A 15,830-nucleotide genomic window follows, 5' to 3' on the forward strand; every position below is an offset into this window, starting at 1 on the left:
TAATAATGAAGCCAATCTCGCACTTTATTCTTTAGTTTTTCATAACTCTGCAATTTCAATTTGTCTCCTACTTGTTCCAAAATTTCCCAATATTTCGGCCATTTGGTCTCCATATTGAGTTTTCTCAAGGCCTTTGCTTCCATTGGTGATAACCACCTTGGGGTTTTATTTTCAAATAAATCTTTATATCTTATCCAGACATTAAATAGTGCTTTCCTGACAATATGATTTTTAAATGCTTTATGTGCTTTGACCTTATCATACCACAGATATGCATGCCAACCAAATACATTGTTAAAACCTTCCAAATCCAAAATGTCTGTATTCTCAAGGAGTAGCCATTCTTTCAACCAGCAGAAAGCTGCTGATTCATAATACAGTTTAAGGTCTGGCAGGGCAAATCCACCTCTTTCCTTTGCATCCGTTAAAATCTTAAAATTTATTCTGGGCTTCTTGCCCTGCCAGACAAATCTAGAAATATCTCTCTGCCACTTCTTGAAACAGTCCATCTTGTCTACAATTTGCAATACTTGAAACAAAAATAACATTCTTGGCAATACATTCATCTTTATCGCAGCAATACGGCCTAGCAGTGAAAGCTTCAAGTTTGACCAAAGTTCTAAGTCTTTTTTCACTTCCGCCCAACATTTTTCATAATTATCTTTAAATAAATTCACGTTTTTGGCTGTCATGTTAATCCCCAAGTATTTCACTTTTTTAACCACTGTTAAACCTGTCTCATTCCGAAACCTCTCTCTTTCATTCTCTGTTAATTTTTCCCCAAAAACCTTTGTTTTTAGTTTGTTCAATTTGAATCCAGCAACCTGACCAAAATCTTGAATCAGTTCCAAAACTCTTTTGGTACTAGATTCTGGCTCCTGTAATGTCAATACTAAATCGTCTGCAAATGCTCTCAATTTATACTGTTTAGCTCCGACTTGTATACCTTTAACCAACTGGTCTCTTCTAATCATATTCAGCAAAACCTCCAGGACTGATATAAAAAGCAATGGGGAAATTGGGCAACCTTGTCGTGTCCCTTTCTCTATCTTAAATTCCTCCGTCACCTCATTATTAACAATTAACTTGGCCTTTTGTTCAGAGTAAATTGCACTTATACCGTTTCCAAATCCTTCTCCCACCCCCATCCCCTGTAGATTTTTCTTCATAAAACTCCAAGAAATATTGTCAAAGGCTTTCTCTGCATCTACAAATATTAAAACTGCTTTGGTGTTAGTATTCACTTCTAACTTTTCCAGAATGTTAATTATATTCCTCAAATTATCAGACAAATGTCTACTCGGAAGAAAGCCTGCTTGGTCTTTATGAATCTCTTCCATCAACACTTTTTTTAATCTCTTAGCCAAAATATCTGCAAAAATTTTGTCCACATTAAGTAGTGATATGGGGCGGTAGTTCTTAAGCTGAGTTTTTTCAGTTTCTGTTTTCGGTATAAGTGTAATATATGTTTCTTTCCACGATTCTGGTACCTTTTTCCCTTCCAGTATTTCATTACAGACTTCTTTTAAAGGTTGTACTAACCATTGTTTTAAAGTTCTGTAATATCTTGAAGTCAGTCCATCTGGTCCTGGAGATTTGCCCAATTGCATGTTCTGAATGGCATCTTCTATTTCCTGTTCAGATATTTTACAGTTCAACATTAATTTACTTTCTTGAGGAATTTTTTGTAATCCATTTATCTTCAAAAATCGATCTGTGTCAACTTCTTTCTGTGGCCCTTGTGTGTATAATTGTTTGAAGTACCTCTGGAAACATTTTTTAATCTTGGCTGGGTTCTGTATGTTCCTTCCTTCCACTTCTAGGTTTGTAATAGTATTTAATTTTTGTCTTTTTTTCATTTGCCACGCTAGCAACTTCCCACATTTATTAGCTGATTCAAATGTCTTTTGTCTCATTTGTTTAATTTTCCATTCTATTTCCTGATTCATCATTTTCATATATTGTACTTGGTATAGCTTTATTTCTTTCAGAATCTCTTGCGACTTTGGTTTTGCTCTCAATTTCTTCTCACTATCTTTTATTTTTTCCAATATTTTATCTTTCTTTTCATTTTGGCTTCTTTTCTTTATTGCATTCTGTTGTATCAAGAACCCTCTCATAATGGCTTTACTTGCGTCCCAGATAACTCTTTTTTCAACATCAGTGTTCATATTTATCTCAAAATAGTCTCTCATAGTTTTTTGGGCCTTCTTAATCACGTTTTCATCTCTACATAAGGTGTCATTCATCCTCCATCTAAAAGAACCAGTGGAAATCAGTTTCATCTCCATCTTCACAGGATTATGGTCAGAGCAAGTTCTTGGACAGATTTCCGCCTTCTTTATCTTTGGAGCCATTCCACTAGTTACCCATATTTGATCGATTATGGTCCATGTCATTTTGGCTTCAGAAAAGAAAGTTCCCTCTCTAGCCAGGGAATTTATTCTCCAAATATCAACTAAATCCAAATGGTCGTCATCTCAAAAAAGGTTTTCGGTAGTCTACCATCCTTGGTGATCACTTGTCTTTGTGCCTTATCCATGTTTGTTGATACTACTCCGTTCATGTCTCCCATCAAGATCAAATTATAGTCCATATAGTCCATTAAAGTCTCATGCAACTTTTTGAAGAATTCAGATTTCCCCTCGTTTGGTGCATAAATTCCTACTATCAGGAATTTTTCTCCTTGAATTTGAATTTTAATTGCCACATATCTTCCTTGGTCATCTTTAAAAATAAATTTCGGTGATAATCTCTCCTTTGCATAGATCACTACTCCTCTTTTTTAAACTTTGTCAGATGAAATAAACTCTTGTCCCAATCTTTTATTAATCAGTACTTTTCTATGTAACCTAATCACATGTGTTTCCTGTAGGCAAATCAAGTCCAATTGTTCTCTTTTCAATAAATGAAAAACATTTTTCCTTTTCTGGGGGGAATTTAGACCATTACAATTCCAGCTTAATAGTTGCAGAGCCATAGTGTAGTTACTTTGTTTTTCCTCCAACAGCACCAAGTATCTGTTCTTGATCTGTCGGTGGCGTCACTTTCTCTGAACCAGGTAATCCAAAAGATAAGTTTGCTATGTCTAGTATTCCACTTTCCCGTGCTCTTGGCTCTTTCCCTATTTCCACTTCTTTCTGCAAATCTTCTCCATGGTCTCTCAAAAATCTATCTTTGTTGTCCAGTGATCTTATTTTTATCTTCCTTCCTTTGTATTTAAAGGACAAGCCTTGAGGGAACTCCCACCTAAAAAGGATTCTGTTACTTCTCAGCAAAGCGACCAGCTCTCCGTAGTTAGACCTGAAGTCCAAAAGATGTTTCGGAATATCCTTAAAAATCTCAACACTTGACTGATAAATTTCCAAGGTCTTTTGGTAGTGCAAATTCAAGATTTTATCTCTCTCCTCTTTAGTTCGAAAAGTAATAAGACAGTCTCTCACTTTATTCTTCTTTCCTCCTTTTCCAAGCCTGAATGCACTTACTATCTTGAATTCTTCCTTTCCCGAATCTAGTTGCCAAAAGTCTATAAATTCCTTAGTAAGAAAATCAGCCAAATTGTCCTTCTCAAGTTCAGGTACAGCTCTGATCCTCAGATTAGTTTGTTTCTCCTTCAATTCCACCATGGAAAGCATCAAACCGTAGTCGTCCAGTCGTCTGTGTATCGGTGGTATCTTCTCTTCAGTGGCAGTTGCTATCTCCTTTGCTTCCTCAGCAGTCTTTCGAATCTGAGTAGATTCTTGAAGCAATTTCTCAATAGCCTGTGTATTGGTGTTCACCTGCTGTCCCAAATTATTTATGCTCGTAGTATTCTAGTCAATTTTTGCTGATGCTTCAGCTACTTGTTTATTTGTTTCAGCCACCTGTATATTTGTTTCAGCTTACTTGCCTGGTTAAATTTTCCAATGATTCATTAATTTTCCCTAATGCCAAAGCTAAAACCTCCTCAGATGACATTCCTTTTGACTTTGCTTGTGCTGGTACAGCCCCTGGTGGTCCAGATACCCCAGAGGCCCCAGATGCTGATGCTCTTCTTTGTGACCCAATGTCCGTGCGAATTCTGCCAGACCTCAATATTTTCTCTTGAGTCAAATCTATCTTTTCTTTCCCGTCTGCCATACCACTCCAGATAAGTCCAAGGTCGCTCCCACAGCTGGGCTTTGTTATGGAGTGGAAAATTCCCTGGCTCAATTATTTTTGTAACAATGTCCAACTTCCTCTAGGGGGACACAGTTGCAGTCAGACTTGTAACTTTGAAAAATAACATTTTTAAGTCCCCCAGTTTATCAAAAAAGACGACTGTATCAATTCCAACTATTTTAAAGTTACTCTAAAACCAGAAGTCAGCCAGAAACACTGTATCTTTTTTGCAGAGTTAGCTGTCAAAAGCAATTTATTACGTGCCTTTGACAATGCAGCATTCATTTTCAATGCAGTCCGTTCCCAGGATCTAAGCAGTGGATTTTACCTTCCTTTCCCCACTTTCTTTACAGGGAAGTAAAGTTCAAATCTTTTCCCCTCCTTTCCTGCAATCCAGAGGGGAAATCTTCTGTCTGACGTTCGGATTTTGACCCTTTTAAAAGTTACTTTCAAAGTTCTAGCTCACAGTCTCTTTGCTTTATTATATATACAAGAAACGGGAAGCAGACTTCCTGTTTATACTTCCCCGTTTCAGTGCCGAATTTACTAATTTCCTTTCCTTTATAATCCAATTTAATCCTACTCATGGGTAGTTGTTTCTTGCAGCCAAATTGTCCAGGAAAAAGTCAGCGCTCTCCGATAACGGCTGTGCAGCTTCGCTCCGCGGAAGAAGCAGTCACTCACAGCACCGCGCCGCTCTCCCCGCTTTACTCCGGAGCCCAAAAAAAGGGTTCCTTTGCAGTTTGGGGGGGCGCTGAAGGTGCCCGCTGAGTCCCACGCTCACAGGCTTCACCCGCCATTGATTTTTGAATGGGTCCCCGCTTCGCCGCAGCGGTCAGACCCGATCCCACGGAGCTGGTCCCTCGGAGATCAGAGGGAATCCGCCATTATCGCTGGCGCTAACCCGGAAGTCCCTGTCTTGGTGCATCATTTCCATTGCTGCTCCAAGTCCTGTTCTATTTTTCTGGATTTGTTAACCAGCCTCATATCACCAACATACTTAAATCTAATTAGTGCATGAATTAAGTCTAATTAATGCATTAATATCATAGAATAAGCTGTTCTTCAAGGTTTTGCTCACCGTGGAACAAAGTAGGTAATCAAGATTTTGTTCCCCTTCAGTCTACCTGAGAAACTCCATGTGTGAAAAGGTTTGAGCTGGTTAGTTTGTGGCTGTCTCTAGCCAGTCTTAAATTTCTATACCAATAATTGGGGAACTTTCACCACTTTGTAACTAAGTTGTACTGCCTATTTTCTTAAGCATTGTATTTGACCTTTGAAGAATTTTTAAGTAAACTCTTTCTAACTTACCAAATTTATGCTCATTTCCCTACACTGGGGGAAGTGGAAAACTTTGGAACTCACTTTAAAGGGCACATTTTAAGCTTTTACTGCCTGTATTTCCATGCTATACTTTGCTGCATAATTTGTTTACTTAGGGACATGCATGGCTTTTGAACTTGCAGCCCACCATTAGCAGCCAGCTGTTCATTCACCAGGATGGATCATGGTTGACCAGGTATAAGATGGCCAGAGTGCCAAGTTCAGCCCTGGAGGCCTTGGGGCTACCCCTTAAGGCAGGCTTCCTCAAAGATGGAACATCAGCCCTCCAGATGTTTTTGGCCTACAGCTCCCATAATCCCTAGCTAGCAGGGATGATGGAACCGGCTTGTTTGGCAGAATCTGCATCTCAGTCATCCATTGAGACCCTGCTTGCTTGGCTTGCACCACAACATGGTTCAACAGTGGCTGACTCCCATGGAATAGGTTTGGGGCGGTCTAAACCCAGCAGATTCGTTCCATCAAAATGGGTCGTCTGGAATTATTATTATTATTATTATTATTATTATTTATACCCCATCCATCTGGCTGGGTTTCCCCAGCCACTCTGGGTAGCTTCCAACCAAACACTAAAATGCAATAACCTATTAAACATTAAAAGCTTCCCTAAACAGGGCTGCCTTCAGAGGTCTTCTAAAAGTTTGGCTGTTATTTTTCTCTTTGACATCTGGTGGAAGGGCATTCCACAGGGCAGGTGCCACTACCGAGAAGGCCCTCAGAATAAGGAATTCTGAGACCCAATGTCATGCCTGCTGCTGTCAATAAAGATTTCAACTGATTATATCCACCCACTGTTGTACAATCTGCTTATTCTGTTGCTCTCATGGGTCACATAATGCACCTGCCTGGGCAATATTAAGTTGGGATTCCTGCCTTGCAGAGACCCTTGAGGTCCATTAAACTTTACAGTTCTATGATTCTGTGGCATGTGGCTCTTATGTGGCTGATAAGGACAGTATTTTAGCAGCTAGTTGTTTGGTGAGCACCCTTAGATACCTTTAAAGAGAAATGTGAGACCCAGTTATGTTCTTCTCGGTTCTAAGACCTGCTCATTGAGTACAGATCACAACTGGAACTAACATGTAACACCTTCTTAGAGTTGTGGGGCCCCAAGAAGGGGTGGGTCCACAAGGGCTCCTTCCCCCCTTAGGTGTGGGGCTGATGGAAGTAGATGAAGTTAAATCCAATTTCTGCTAGGTGGCAGTGAGTGGCTTGCCGGAATGGTTAACAGCAAAAGAGTTTGAGAAAAATCACACTGAAAAGAATTTGCTCAATTTAAATAAACCCAGTCCTATGTTTCACCCTTACTTCACTTGTGTCATGCCTCTTTATTTCATAGCTTTTGTCACAAGAGTATACTTTTCCTCTCCTTGATGACACATCTGTTTTTGCCACAAATTTATTCTGTAGATAGATAACAGCTGCCCAGTCATGTGGCAAAACTGGAGTCGGACAGTGACTTTTATTTCAAGATTTGCTACTTTGAGTCACAAAACAAAATGGATTCATTTTGACTTTCCTACTGGTGTTCAGTTACCATGGAAGACTTTAAGCTAATTGCCAATTTTGTGCCACCAAGGGACAGAGGCAGCACGTAGGAAGATCTGAGAATAAACACACAACTCAACATGATGCAAAAAACCAAACCAACACACCTCATTGGAACTAAAACTTTTCAAAAGTTATTAAGTCACCGTACAATTATCCAAATCACTATACTTTCTCCACCCTTCAGAACACCAGAGGCATAAGTAAACTGTCAATAAACATCCATGAAAGGGATTATAATAATGAACCTTTGTACCATGAGAAAATAGGAGCAGTCTCAAGAGGCAGCCATGGCTCCCAGTTTTCCTCCTCTCCTTTTGTATTTTTGTCAGATTATTGGTCTGTCTTGAAATCTGAGTGTTGGAAATCTCACCTTGCATCCAAAGCATGTGTTTATACTGTTTTTATTTTAAAATAAGGTGTGCCTATCTCTCTTGTTGTGTTGTATTGACAAAGCCAGGAATCATGCAATGTAGTTTGCTTAAGTCATTCTGCAGGTACTGATAGGCAAAGAGCATCCAAGATTGCTGAGAAGCTTGTCTACTAGGATGCTGTGGTCATTCACTTTGCTTTTTCTGCTGCCTCCTGTTGTATGCAAAGCAGCTATGAGATGCCCTGAGACTGATACATTTCCTGTTCCGCATGAGTGGTACCAGTCAGGTGGCCTCATCATTGGTGGGATAGCTTCTCAGTTCTATTATTCCTTCTTAGAAGATTTCTTCAAGGACAACCCTTCACAGAATCTGTTTGATGATAATCCACAGTAAGAGACTCCCCCTCCCCCTTCATTTTTGGGATTAATCCTTCCCAGTACTTTATTTAGTATTGTACATCCTACTAAGCTGGCAGGCAGTAAATGATGGCTTTGTCTTTTGTGATCATGAGAATGCTTTCTATTTGGAAAAGAAATATGGAGATGTGGTTAGTATGCTTGGTTTTAATTGCACCAAATGGATGTGTATTAAGGACCAAGAAGAGGAGAATGCAGATGATACTGCTGTACCTAGTCTTGGGGCACAGACTCTGTTTAATCTTCCTAGAACATATTTCATGAATCAGATACTGTTTGAGAGAATTTCATTGAAATATTGTTGCTTTTCTGAGCTAGATGCAAAGAATGGTCACCTGCATAGCCAGTTTGAGTAAAAGAGAAAGAGGTGGAGATTATTGTTGTCTTTTTTGGGTGGGAGGCCACTGAGATTAAAAGTCAAACAAGACATAATACAAAGATGGCATGATGAATCATATATTTTATTTGGGCTGAAGAGTATGATGTTTATTATTTTAAGACCACCATAAAAGATAAAAAGGTTGTAGTTCAATATGTATCAGTTTAAGACAGAAGTGGCAATTTGTTTTGTCTACTTCCTGCATTGTAGAATTCTCCTCTGAAATTTTAAACTAACCTCATTTGCAGCATGATAACAAAATTCTACCAGCACATCCTGGCCCTGGCATTTGCTGTAAAAGTGATAAATGAGAATCCCAACCTATTGCCCAATGTCACACTGGGATTCCACATCTATGACAGCTATTATGATGCAAGGATAACCTATCGTAACACTCTGGACTTGCTCTTCAAAATGCATAGATTTGTTCCAAACTACAAATGTGACTCGCAGAAAAACCTCATAGCCATAATCGGAGGACTTAGCTCTGATACCTCCTTCCATATGGCTGATACCCTAAGCCTCTACAAGATTCCACAGGTAGGTTTTATGAGTTGGGTCATGAATTTTTTTCTCACAAATCACACTCTTCTCTTCCCATTCTGAAAATGATTTTGAGATTCAGAAAGTGAAGATGACTGATGGTTATGCATTACGAGCTGGAATGTCTATCAGAAATGTAGATTACTCCTTACCAGTAGAAATTGCTACACCAGTGAAAGTCTGAGTCAAGGAGACAGCATGCAGTGCATTGGACACTTCCAACACCAACACCCTGTACATCTGCAAGTGAAGTTGTCTCTGCAAGGAGCCTGGACCACCTGAGGACTTAGAAAGCTGACCTTAGGCTCTACCTCCCTGGATAACCTGGATGACTGATGAAAGGTTGCTAACTTATTTTGTAATATTTGAGTTCTACAAGAATGGAGAGACAGAGGTTTTGTATGGTACTCATCATCTGACTCAGAGGACTATGTAGGATGTATTCTCCAATCGGTGTGGCCCTGAATTAGCCCTGAATTTCCTGCCAAGGAAATAGTCTGTTCTCAAGAAATTCCCCAGCCATGCATTCCATTGCAGCAGACAAAGGTCATGACAATTCATGCTCTCCTTCTTTGGAGAGACCCCACAAAGCCTGGCTGGAAGGAGCACAGGACACCAACATCCCACCATGCATGGACGTACAATGGCATCCAAAAAATATCCACCACACAAACACAACACCTTGAACAGGGAACCACAGTTCCTCAATCCAGTTGCAGGGTAACTGTGATACTTCCCTGTGCTGTGTGCATCTCATTCATGATTCCAAACAGTTGAACGAGAGTAGCATTCTGCTGGTGCATTGGTGGAATTTTGCCAGCATATCAGACATGGCAAAGATATATCTGGGGTTAATCCAAGTAGTACAGCTTCTCCCAAATCCTAAATCTCCACAGACAGAGGAATTCAAGATTAGGATTGCACTCTTCAAATGAAACAAAGGGACATGTCTGACAAGACATAAATACTTTATGAAATAAAATATCCAGAAATCGGAAAATATCACCACATCTCTAAAAATTTCAGCTGGACGAATCATTCAGTTTAACCATCTAAAAATTTCTTCAACAAACATTTGTTGAATGAACAGCCAAATGATCAAAAAGGTTATTTAGACTTACATACCTTTATAATGTCTGCACTTTTCCTTGTAGCTTACATATGGCTCATTTCCACAAAAGGAGAGTGATATAGGTCACTTGCTTGCCTTTTACCGCATGGTGCCCAATGAAGCTCATCAGTATATGGCAATTATCAGCTTGCTTCACCATTTTGGATGGACATGGATTGGACTCTTTGTTACAGATGACAATGGAGGAGAAAATTTCTTGCAGACTATGGAGCCATTGCTTCACCAACATGGAATCTGTTCAGCCTTCACACGAAGAATGGAAAAAGTAGCTCATTTTGATTTGGGAGGTGAAATTTTCAACATGCTCAATGAATATTATGTGGATGTCACAAATGATAAAGTCAATGCATTCATCATCTATGGAGATTCTCTGACACTGAGCTGGCTAAGATTTCTTCTATTTATACAAGATCCTGAAAATAAGGAAATCACATCATTTAGAAAGGTGTGGATCATGACAACACAAATTGATTTCATATTACTGAGTTATCAAAAGTCTTGGGATCTTGAGCCCTTTCAAGGTGCCATTTCCTTTACCATTCAATCAAAAGAGCTTCTTGGCTTCAATGAATTTCTTCAGATCATAAAACCTTACTGGAACCAGGCAGATGGTTTTCTCAAGGACTTCTGGGAGCAAGCATTTGACTGTACATTTCCAGATCTGATCATACAAATTAATGAAACCTGTACAGGGGAGGAGAAGTTAAAGTGTCTTCCTCGGCATCAATTTGAAATGGGCATGATTGGCCACAGCTACAATATCTACAATGCTGTCTTTGTTGTCGCTCATGCTTTGCATGCTATTTATTCATTCAGATCAAAGCACAGAACAATGGCAAGAGACAAAAGGTTTCAACTTCAAGATCTGCAGCCTTGGCAGGTAACATATTGCAAACAATATATTATTTCCATGAGCCAATTACCCCAAGTCTGAACTTCATGACACAGGACATTTTTAAAGCGATATCATTTTGTAACATTTCTATCTGCTATATGAAAATAGCTCATTTTTAATACTTGGTCTGTGTTAGGTGCAGATTCATAAGCAATATTCATATAAAAGGGAGTAACATAATGCAAACAAAACATTATTTCAGTTAGCCAATTACTCCAAAGCCACAAATCATGAAATATGATATTTTTAAAGTGATAACATTTTGTGAGCACCCGTTTTCCTGTATATTTAGCATGTACAGAATTTTAACCTTCTACTGCAATGTTATAATTTTTCTATGCACTGAATTGAAATTGCTCATTTTTTATATTTGGCCTTCAGTATATATTTTTCTTTTTTTCTTTTCCCCCCTTGTTCTCTTTGAATCAGCTCCACTATTTTCTGCAAGGCATTTCGTTTAACAACTCAGCAGGGCAAACAATGTCCTTTAATGAAAAAAGGGAAATGGGAGGCGGATTTGACATTACGAACATGATCACATTCCCAAACAAGTCTTTCCTTCAAGTGAAAGTTGGACGTGTTAATCCTGATGCTCTTGAAGGAGAAGTATTCATCATTCATGAAGATATGATTGTGTGGCACAGAGGTTTTAATGAGGTCTGCATCCTTGGAATCCGTCTGGTTCCCACTGTTCTTAAGACATGTTCTTTGGGTGTTAGAAATTCCCATCTTTAAAATTGCTATTTCTATCTGATAGGGCAGAGGGGAAAAATTGGCTCTCTGGCACATTCAATGCAACTTTAAAGGTAAAGGTGCCACTGACCATTAGGTCCAGTCGTGGATGACTCTGGGGTTGTGCACTCTTCTCACTCTATAGGCCGAGGGAGCCGGCGTTTCTCCGCAGACAGCTTCTGGGTCATGTAGCCAGCATGACTAAGCCACTTCTAGAGAACCAGAGTGCTGCACATGGAAACCCTGTTTACCTTCCTGCCAGAGCGGAACCTATTTATCTACTTGCACTTGATGTGCTTTCGAACTACTACGTGGGCAGGAGCTGGGACCGAACAACGGGAGCGCACCCCGTAGCAAGGATTCGGATTGCCGACCTTCTGATCAGCAAGCCCTAGGCTCTGTGGTTTAGACCACAGTGCCACCCGCATCCCTATGACAACTTTAGGGTTGTCATATTTCAACTGTTTAGCATTTTTTTTAGGAAGACCCGTAAACTAATGAATTGGGGTTTTTTTTAATAAAACCCCCCAAAACACATTTTTTCTGTTTACTTGCCTAAGACCCAGGAGAAACCACCGCCTTCCAGAAAGTCCCCCCCCCCCTGACATAACTTCCACCTTTGAAATCCCTGTAATGTCCAGGAAAACCGGGAGGTATGGCAGCCCTATGTAACTTTGAACTGCTAAATTTAGGATTTATATTTACAGTGCCTTGCATATATATAAAGCAAAGCTCTGGAATATCCACATGAAATTTCTTCAGATTCCCCCATTTGTCAACCTCTTTATCAATAGCTTAGTAACAACACATGTGCTGCTGGGAAAAGGTCCCTTTGATCTCCAGGCAGGGTTAGAAAGGAAATACTGCTGAAATTTTTGGACCAAAAGTCAGACTTGGCATAAGGTAGCTATGTGAACTATGAAAAACATTGGGATCCCCTCCTAACCTATGCCAAAGTTTTTCAATTGTATTACAGCATTTCATAAGTCAAATGGTGAAGTTTGACTTATGAAATGCTGTAATACATTTGCAAAACTTTGGCATAGGTTACCCCCAATCCATGATTGCAAAACTTTGGCACAGTTTTGAAGTGTTTTGGACAGTGCTGGATTTTGAGTGGTGTTAACTAGGAACCAAGATTGACATATCAGTTACTCTGTCCCACCACCCCACTGCCCCCCAGAGATATGCTATAAACACTGCAAAACTATCGCAAGACTATAGCACAAGGGGGAGTAATTTTGGCAATATTGCATTTGGGATAACCAATAGAGCACTGTGCTGGGAATATCAGCAATACAGTTTTGAGGGCACTGCAAAATTTAAGGTTTCTGCTGCAAAATAATTGCAATTTTTATCATAGGTTTGGAGGGGATCTCAAATAATGGTATTTTACGGCTGTATAGGACAATTCTCTTAAAAAGAACTGTGCTGAGTAGGGAACTAAACACATTTTCTCCTATCCTCTGAAACTGCTTTCCTGCTATGGATAGGTGATTCCCCTTTCTCTGTGTAATGACCACTGCCACCCTGGGAATCAGAAGAAAAAGAAAGAAGGGGAAAAGTTTTGCTGCTATGGTTGTGCTCCATGTTCAGAAGGGGAAATTTCAAACCAGGATGGTAAGTTATGTAGTACTCATATTTTTCATCCTATGAGGACACTGGCAAGAATAGACAGTAGCATTTGAGGGGGTTATTATAGATCAAAAAGTGGGTAAGGGGCAAGATAATGACAATGTATAAATCTAGGCATTGAGAAATCAGATAACGGAATTGAGAAAACAATTCAATGGGGCATTGAAAAAATCAGATAATGGGGGGGGGGGAATACCCGTCTCTAATACCATGAGAGCTCAGGGGCATCTTATGAAATTGAATGTTGGATGATTCAGAACAAACAGAAGAAAATTATCTTCTTCATGCAGCACATGATTAAAGTATGAAATTTCCGCCCACAAGAGGCCAGGATAGACATGGACATGGAAGGCTTTAAAAGAATTTTAAAAGAATTTTAGACACTCAGGGAGGAGAAGTCTATCAATGGTTATGAACTCTGCTATGCCTCCATGGTCAGAAGCTGTAACATTCCAAATACCAGTTTCTGGGAAATGTGAGGGGTCAAGGGAGACTTCTGTTTCACCCACGGCCTGCTTGCAGGATTCCCATAAGCACCTCTTTTGGCCACAGAGAGAAAAGGAAGCTGAATGAGATGGGTCATTGGCCTGATTAAGCTGACTCTTATGTTCTTATCCAAAAAAGAAATACAATGTCAGTGAAGCAGTCACATAAAAGACAAAGTACTGTTCAGTCAGTATTGAAATTAGACCTTGTTTATTTTTCAGATATGAATGACTGCTTCAGATGCCCAAAAGCTCAGTATCCAAACAAGAACAAAACTGCCTGCATTGAGAAAATGATAACCTTCCTTTCTTATGAAGAACCTTTAGGGATTAGTTTAGCATCAGTTGCCCTTTCTTTCTTCCTCATCACAGCTTTGGTGCTAGGAACATTCATTAAGTGCAGAGACACTCCCATAGTCAAAGCCAACAACCAGGACCTCACCTACTCTCTCCTTGTCTCTCTCCTGCTCTGCTTCCTTTCTTCATTGTTATTTCTGGGTGAACCTAGCACAGTTTCCTGCCTCCTCCGGCAACCAACTTTTGGCATCATCTTCTCTGTAGCCATTTCTTGTGTGTTGGCCAAAACTATCACTGTGATTCTAGCTTTCATGGCCACCAAGCCAGGGTCAAGCATGAGGAAGTGGATAAGGAAAAAAATGACAAATTCCATTGTCTTTTCCTGTTCTCTTATTCAAGCAACAATTTGTACCGCATGGTTGATGACATCTCCACCCTTTTCTGATTTGGACATGCACTCTTTAACAGAAGAAATCATTGTGCAATGTAATGAAGGGTCAGTCACCATGTTCTACTGTGTCTTGGGCTATATGGGCCTCTTGGCCATTGCCAGCTTCGTTGCCGCATTTGCAGCCCGCAAATTGCCGGACAGTTTTAATGAAGCCAAATTCATTACTTTCAGCATGTTGCTCTTTTGCAGCGTTTGGCTGTCTTTTATTCCAGCCTACCTGAGCACAAGTGGAAAATACATGGTGGCTGTGGAGATCTTCTCCATCTTGGCCTCCAGTGCTGGGTTATTAGGCTGCATCTTTGCCCCTAAATGCTACATCATTATTCTGAGGCCAGAACTGAACAACAGGGAGCAACTTATAAGAAAAAAGAATTAAACAGGTTTTTTTCCCCCTTCACTCTGGTAAATTTTAAATATGTGATAGTTAAGAGTTGAAGACAAAATACTCACTCACTCTCTCTCTATATATATATTCCAGTAGCAAACGTACTTGAGATCACTTTTTTGCCATTTGTTTATTTATATTTTCTATACACAGGACCCACTATCCAAATGCCTTTTATATGAAAAATCACTTATTCTAACATGAGTAATTAGTACCAAACCTTGTTATATGAACCACAGGCTCAGATATCCCAAAGGTTGGTCGTGTGTTTAGTACTGTAAAGAAACAAGCTGACTTTCCTTCCATGTTTGCCTTTTGGAAGGCTTCAGAGTGTTTTCATGGGGTTTTCACACTTTGAGGGTCAACATTTTGAGGTCCAGAACACATTAGAATGTTCTCATAGGTATTAATGGAAACTGTTGGCTCCTTAGGGAAACACTCACCTAACAAACAATTTTCTGAGAATGTATTTTGTTCAAATAGTGTGATCTGTAAGTAGACAAATACAATAGCTTAGGAGTGTCAGATATCACAGCTATACCTGAGTTCCCTGTGGAACAGCCTCCCTTCAGCTGTAAAGGAGTTTAGCACTACACAACTTTTAGAATACATCTGATTGCGGCCCTGTATCGTGAAGTTTTTAATGCTTGTTGTTTTTATTATGATTTGAGATATGCTGTAAGCTGTCCAGAGTGGCCGGGAAAATCCAGCAAGATGGGTGGTTTATAAATAAAATAATGGTGGTGGTGGTGGTGGTTGTGATGATGATGATGATGATGATGATAAGGCTTTAGACCAGTTCAAGGTTACTTTTAAACTTCTTTTTTGGAATAAACATTTGTAATTGGGTTGATATAGATCATGAAACCTTTTGGAATTACATATGCAGAGAAATGTGAGACCCAATTATTTTCTTCTTGGTTCTGGGGCCTATACATTGAGTACAGATCACCTTTGGAACTACCATGTAGCACCTTCTTAGAGCTGTGGGGCCCCAAGAAGGTGTGGGTCAAGAAGGCCTCCCTCTCCCCTTTGGTGTGGGTCTGATGGAAGTAGGTGAAGTTAAATCCAACCCCT

The 15,830-nt window shown here is 39.7% G+C and overlaps 1 protein-coding gene across 1 annotated transcript; it reads left to right on the forward strand.

The window, feature by feature from the left end:
* The first annotated feature begins 7,634 nt into the window (after positions 1-7,634).
* Positions 7,635-14,744, forward strand: LOC128399206 (vomeronasal type-2 receptor 26-like). Its single transcript, XM_053360453.1, has 6 exons — positions 7,635-7,792; positions 8,447-8,738; positions 9,896-10,318; positions 11,198-11,425; positions 12,994-13,120; positions 13,843-14,744. Exons 1-6 carry the CDS (start codon positions 7,635-7,637, stop codon positions 14,742-14,744), a joined length of 2,130 nt encoding a protein of 709 aa, XP_053216428.1.
* The last annotated feature ends 1,086 nt before the right edge of the window (positions 14,745-15,830 follow it).

The sequence above is a fragment of the Podarcis raffonei genome, chromosome 13 (assembly GCF_027172205.1).
Source record: "Podarcis raffonei isolate rPodRaf1 chromosome 13, rPodRaf1.pri, whole genome shotgun sequence".
In the NCBI taxonomy this organism is placed as follows: domain Eukaryota; kingdom Metazoa; phylum Chordata; class Lepidosauria; order Squamata; family Lacertidae; genus Podarcis; species Podarcis raffonei.

Bases quoted from the DNA above. Each gene is read 5' to 3' on its own strand.
- LOC128399206 (XM_053360453.1), top strand. From the start codon at position 7,635: ATGAGATGCCCTGAGACTGATACATTTCCTGTTCCGCATGAGTGGTAC. The intron at 8,739-9,895 runs GTAGGTTTTATG...TTTTCCTTGTAG, and splicing joins GCCTCTACAAGATTCCACAG to CTTACATATGGCTCATTTCC. The intron at 13,121-13,842 runs GTAAGTTATGTA...TTTATTTTTCAG, and splicing joins GGAAATTTCAAACCAGGATG to ATATGAATGACTGCTTCAGA.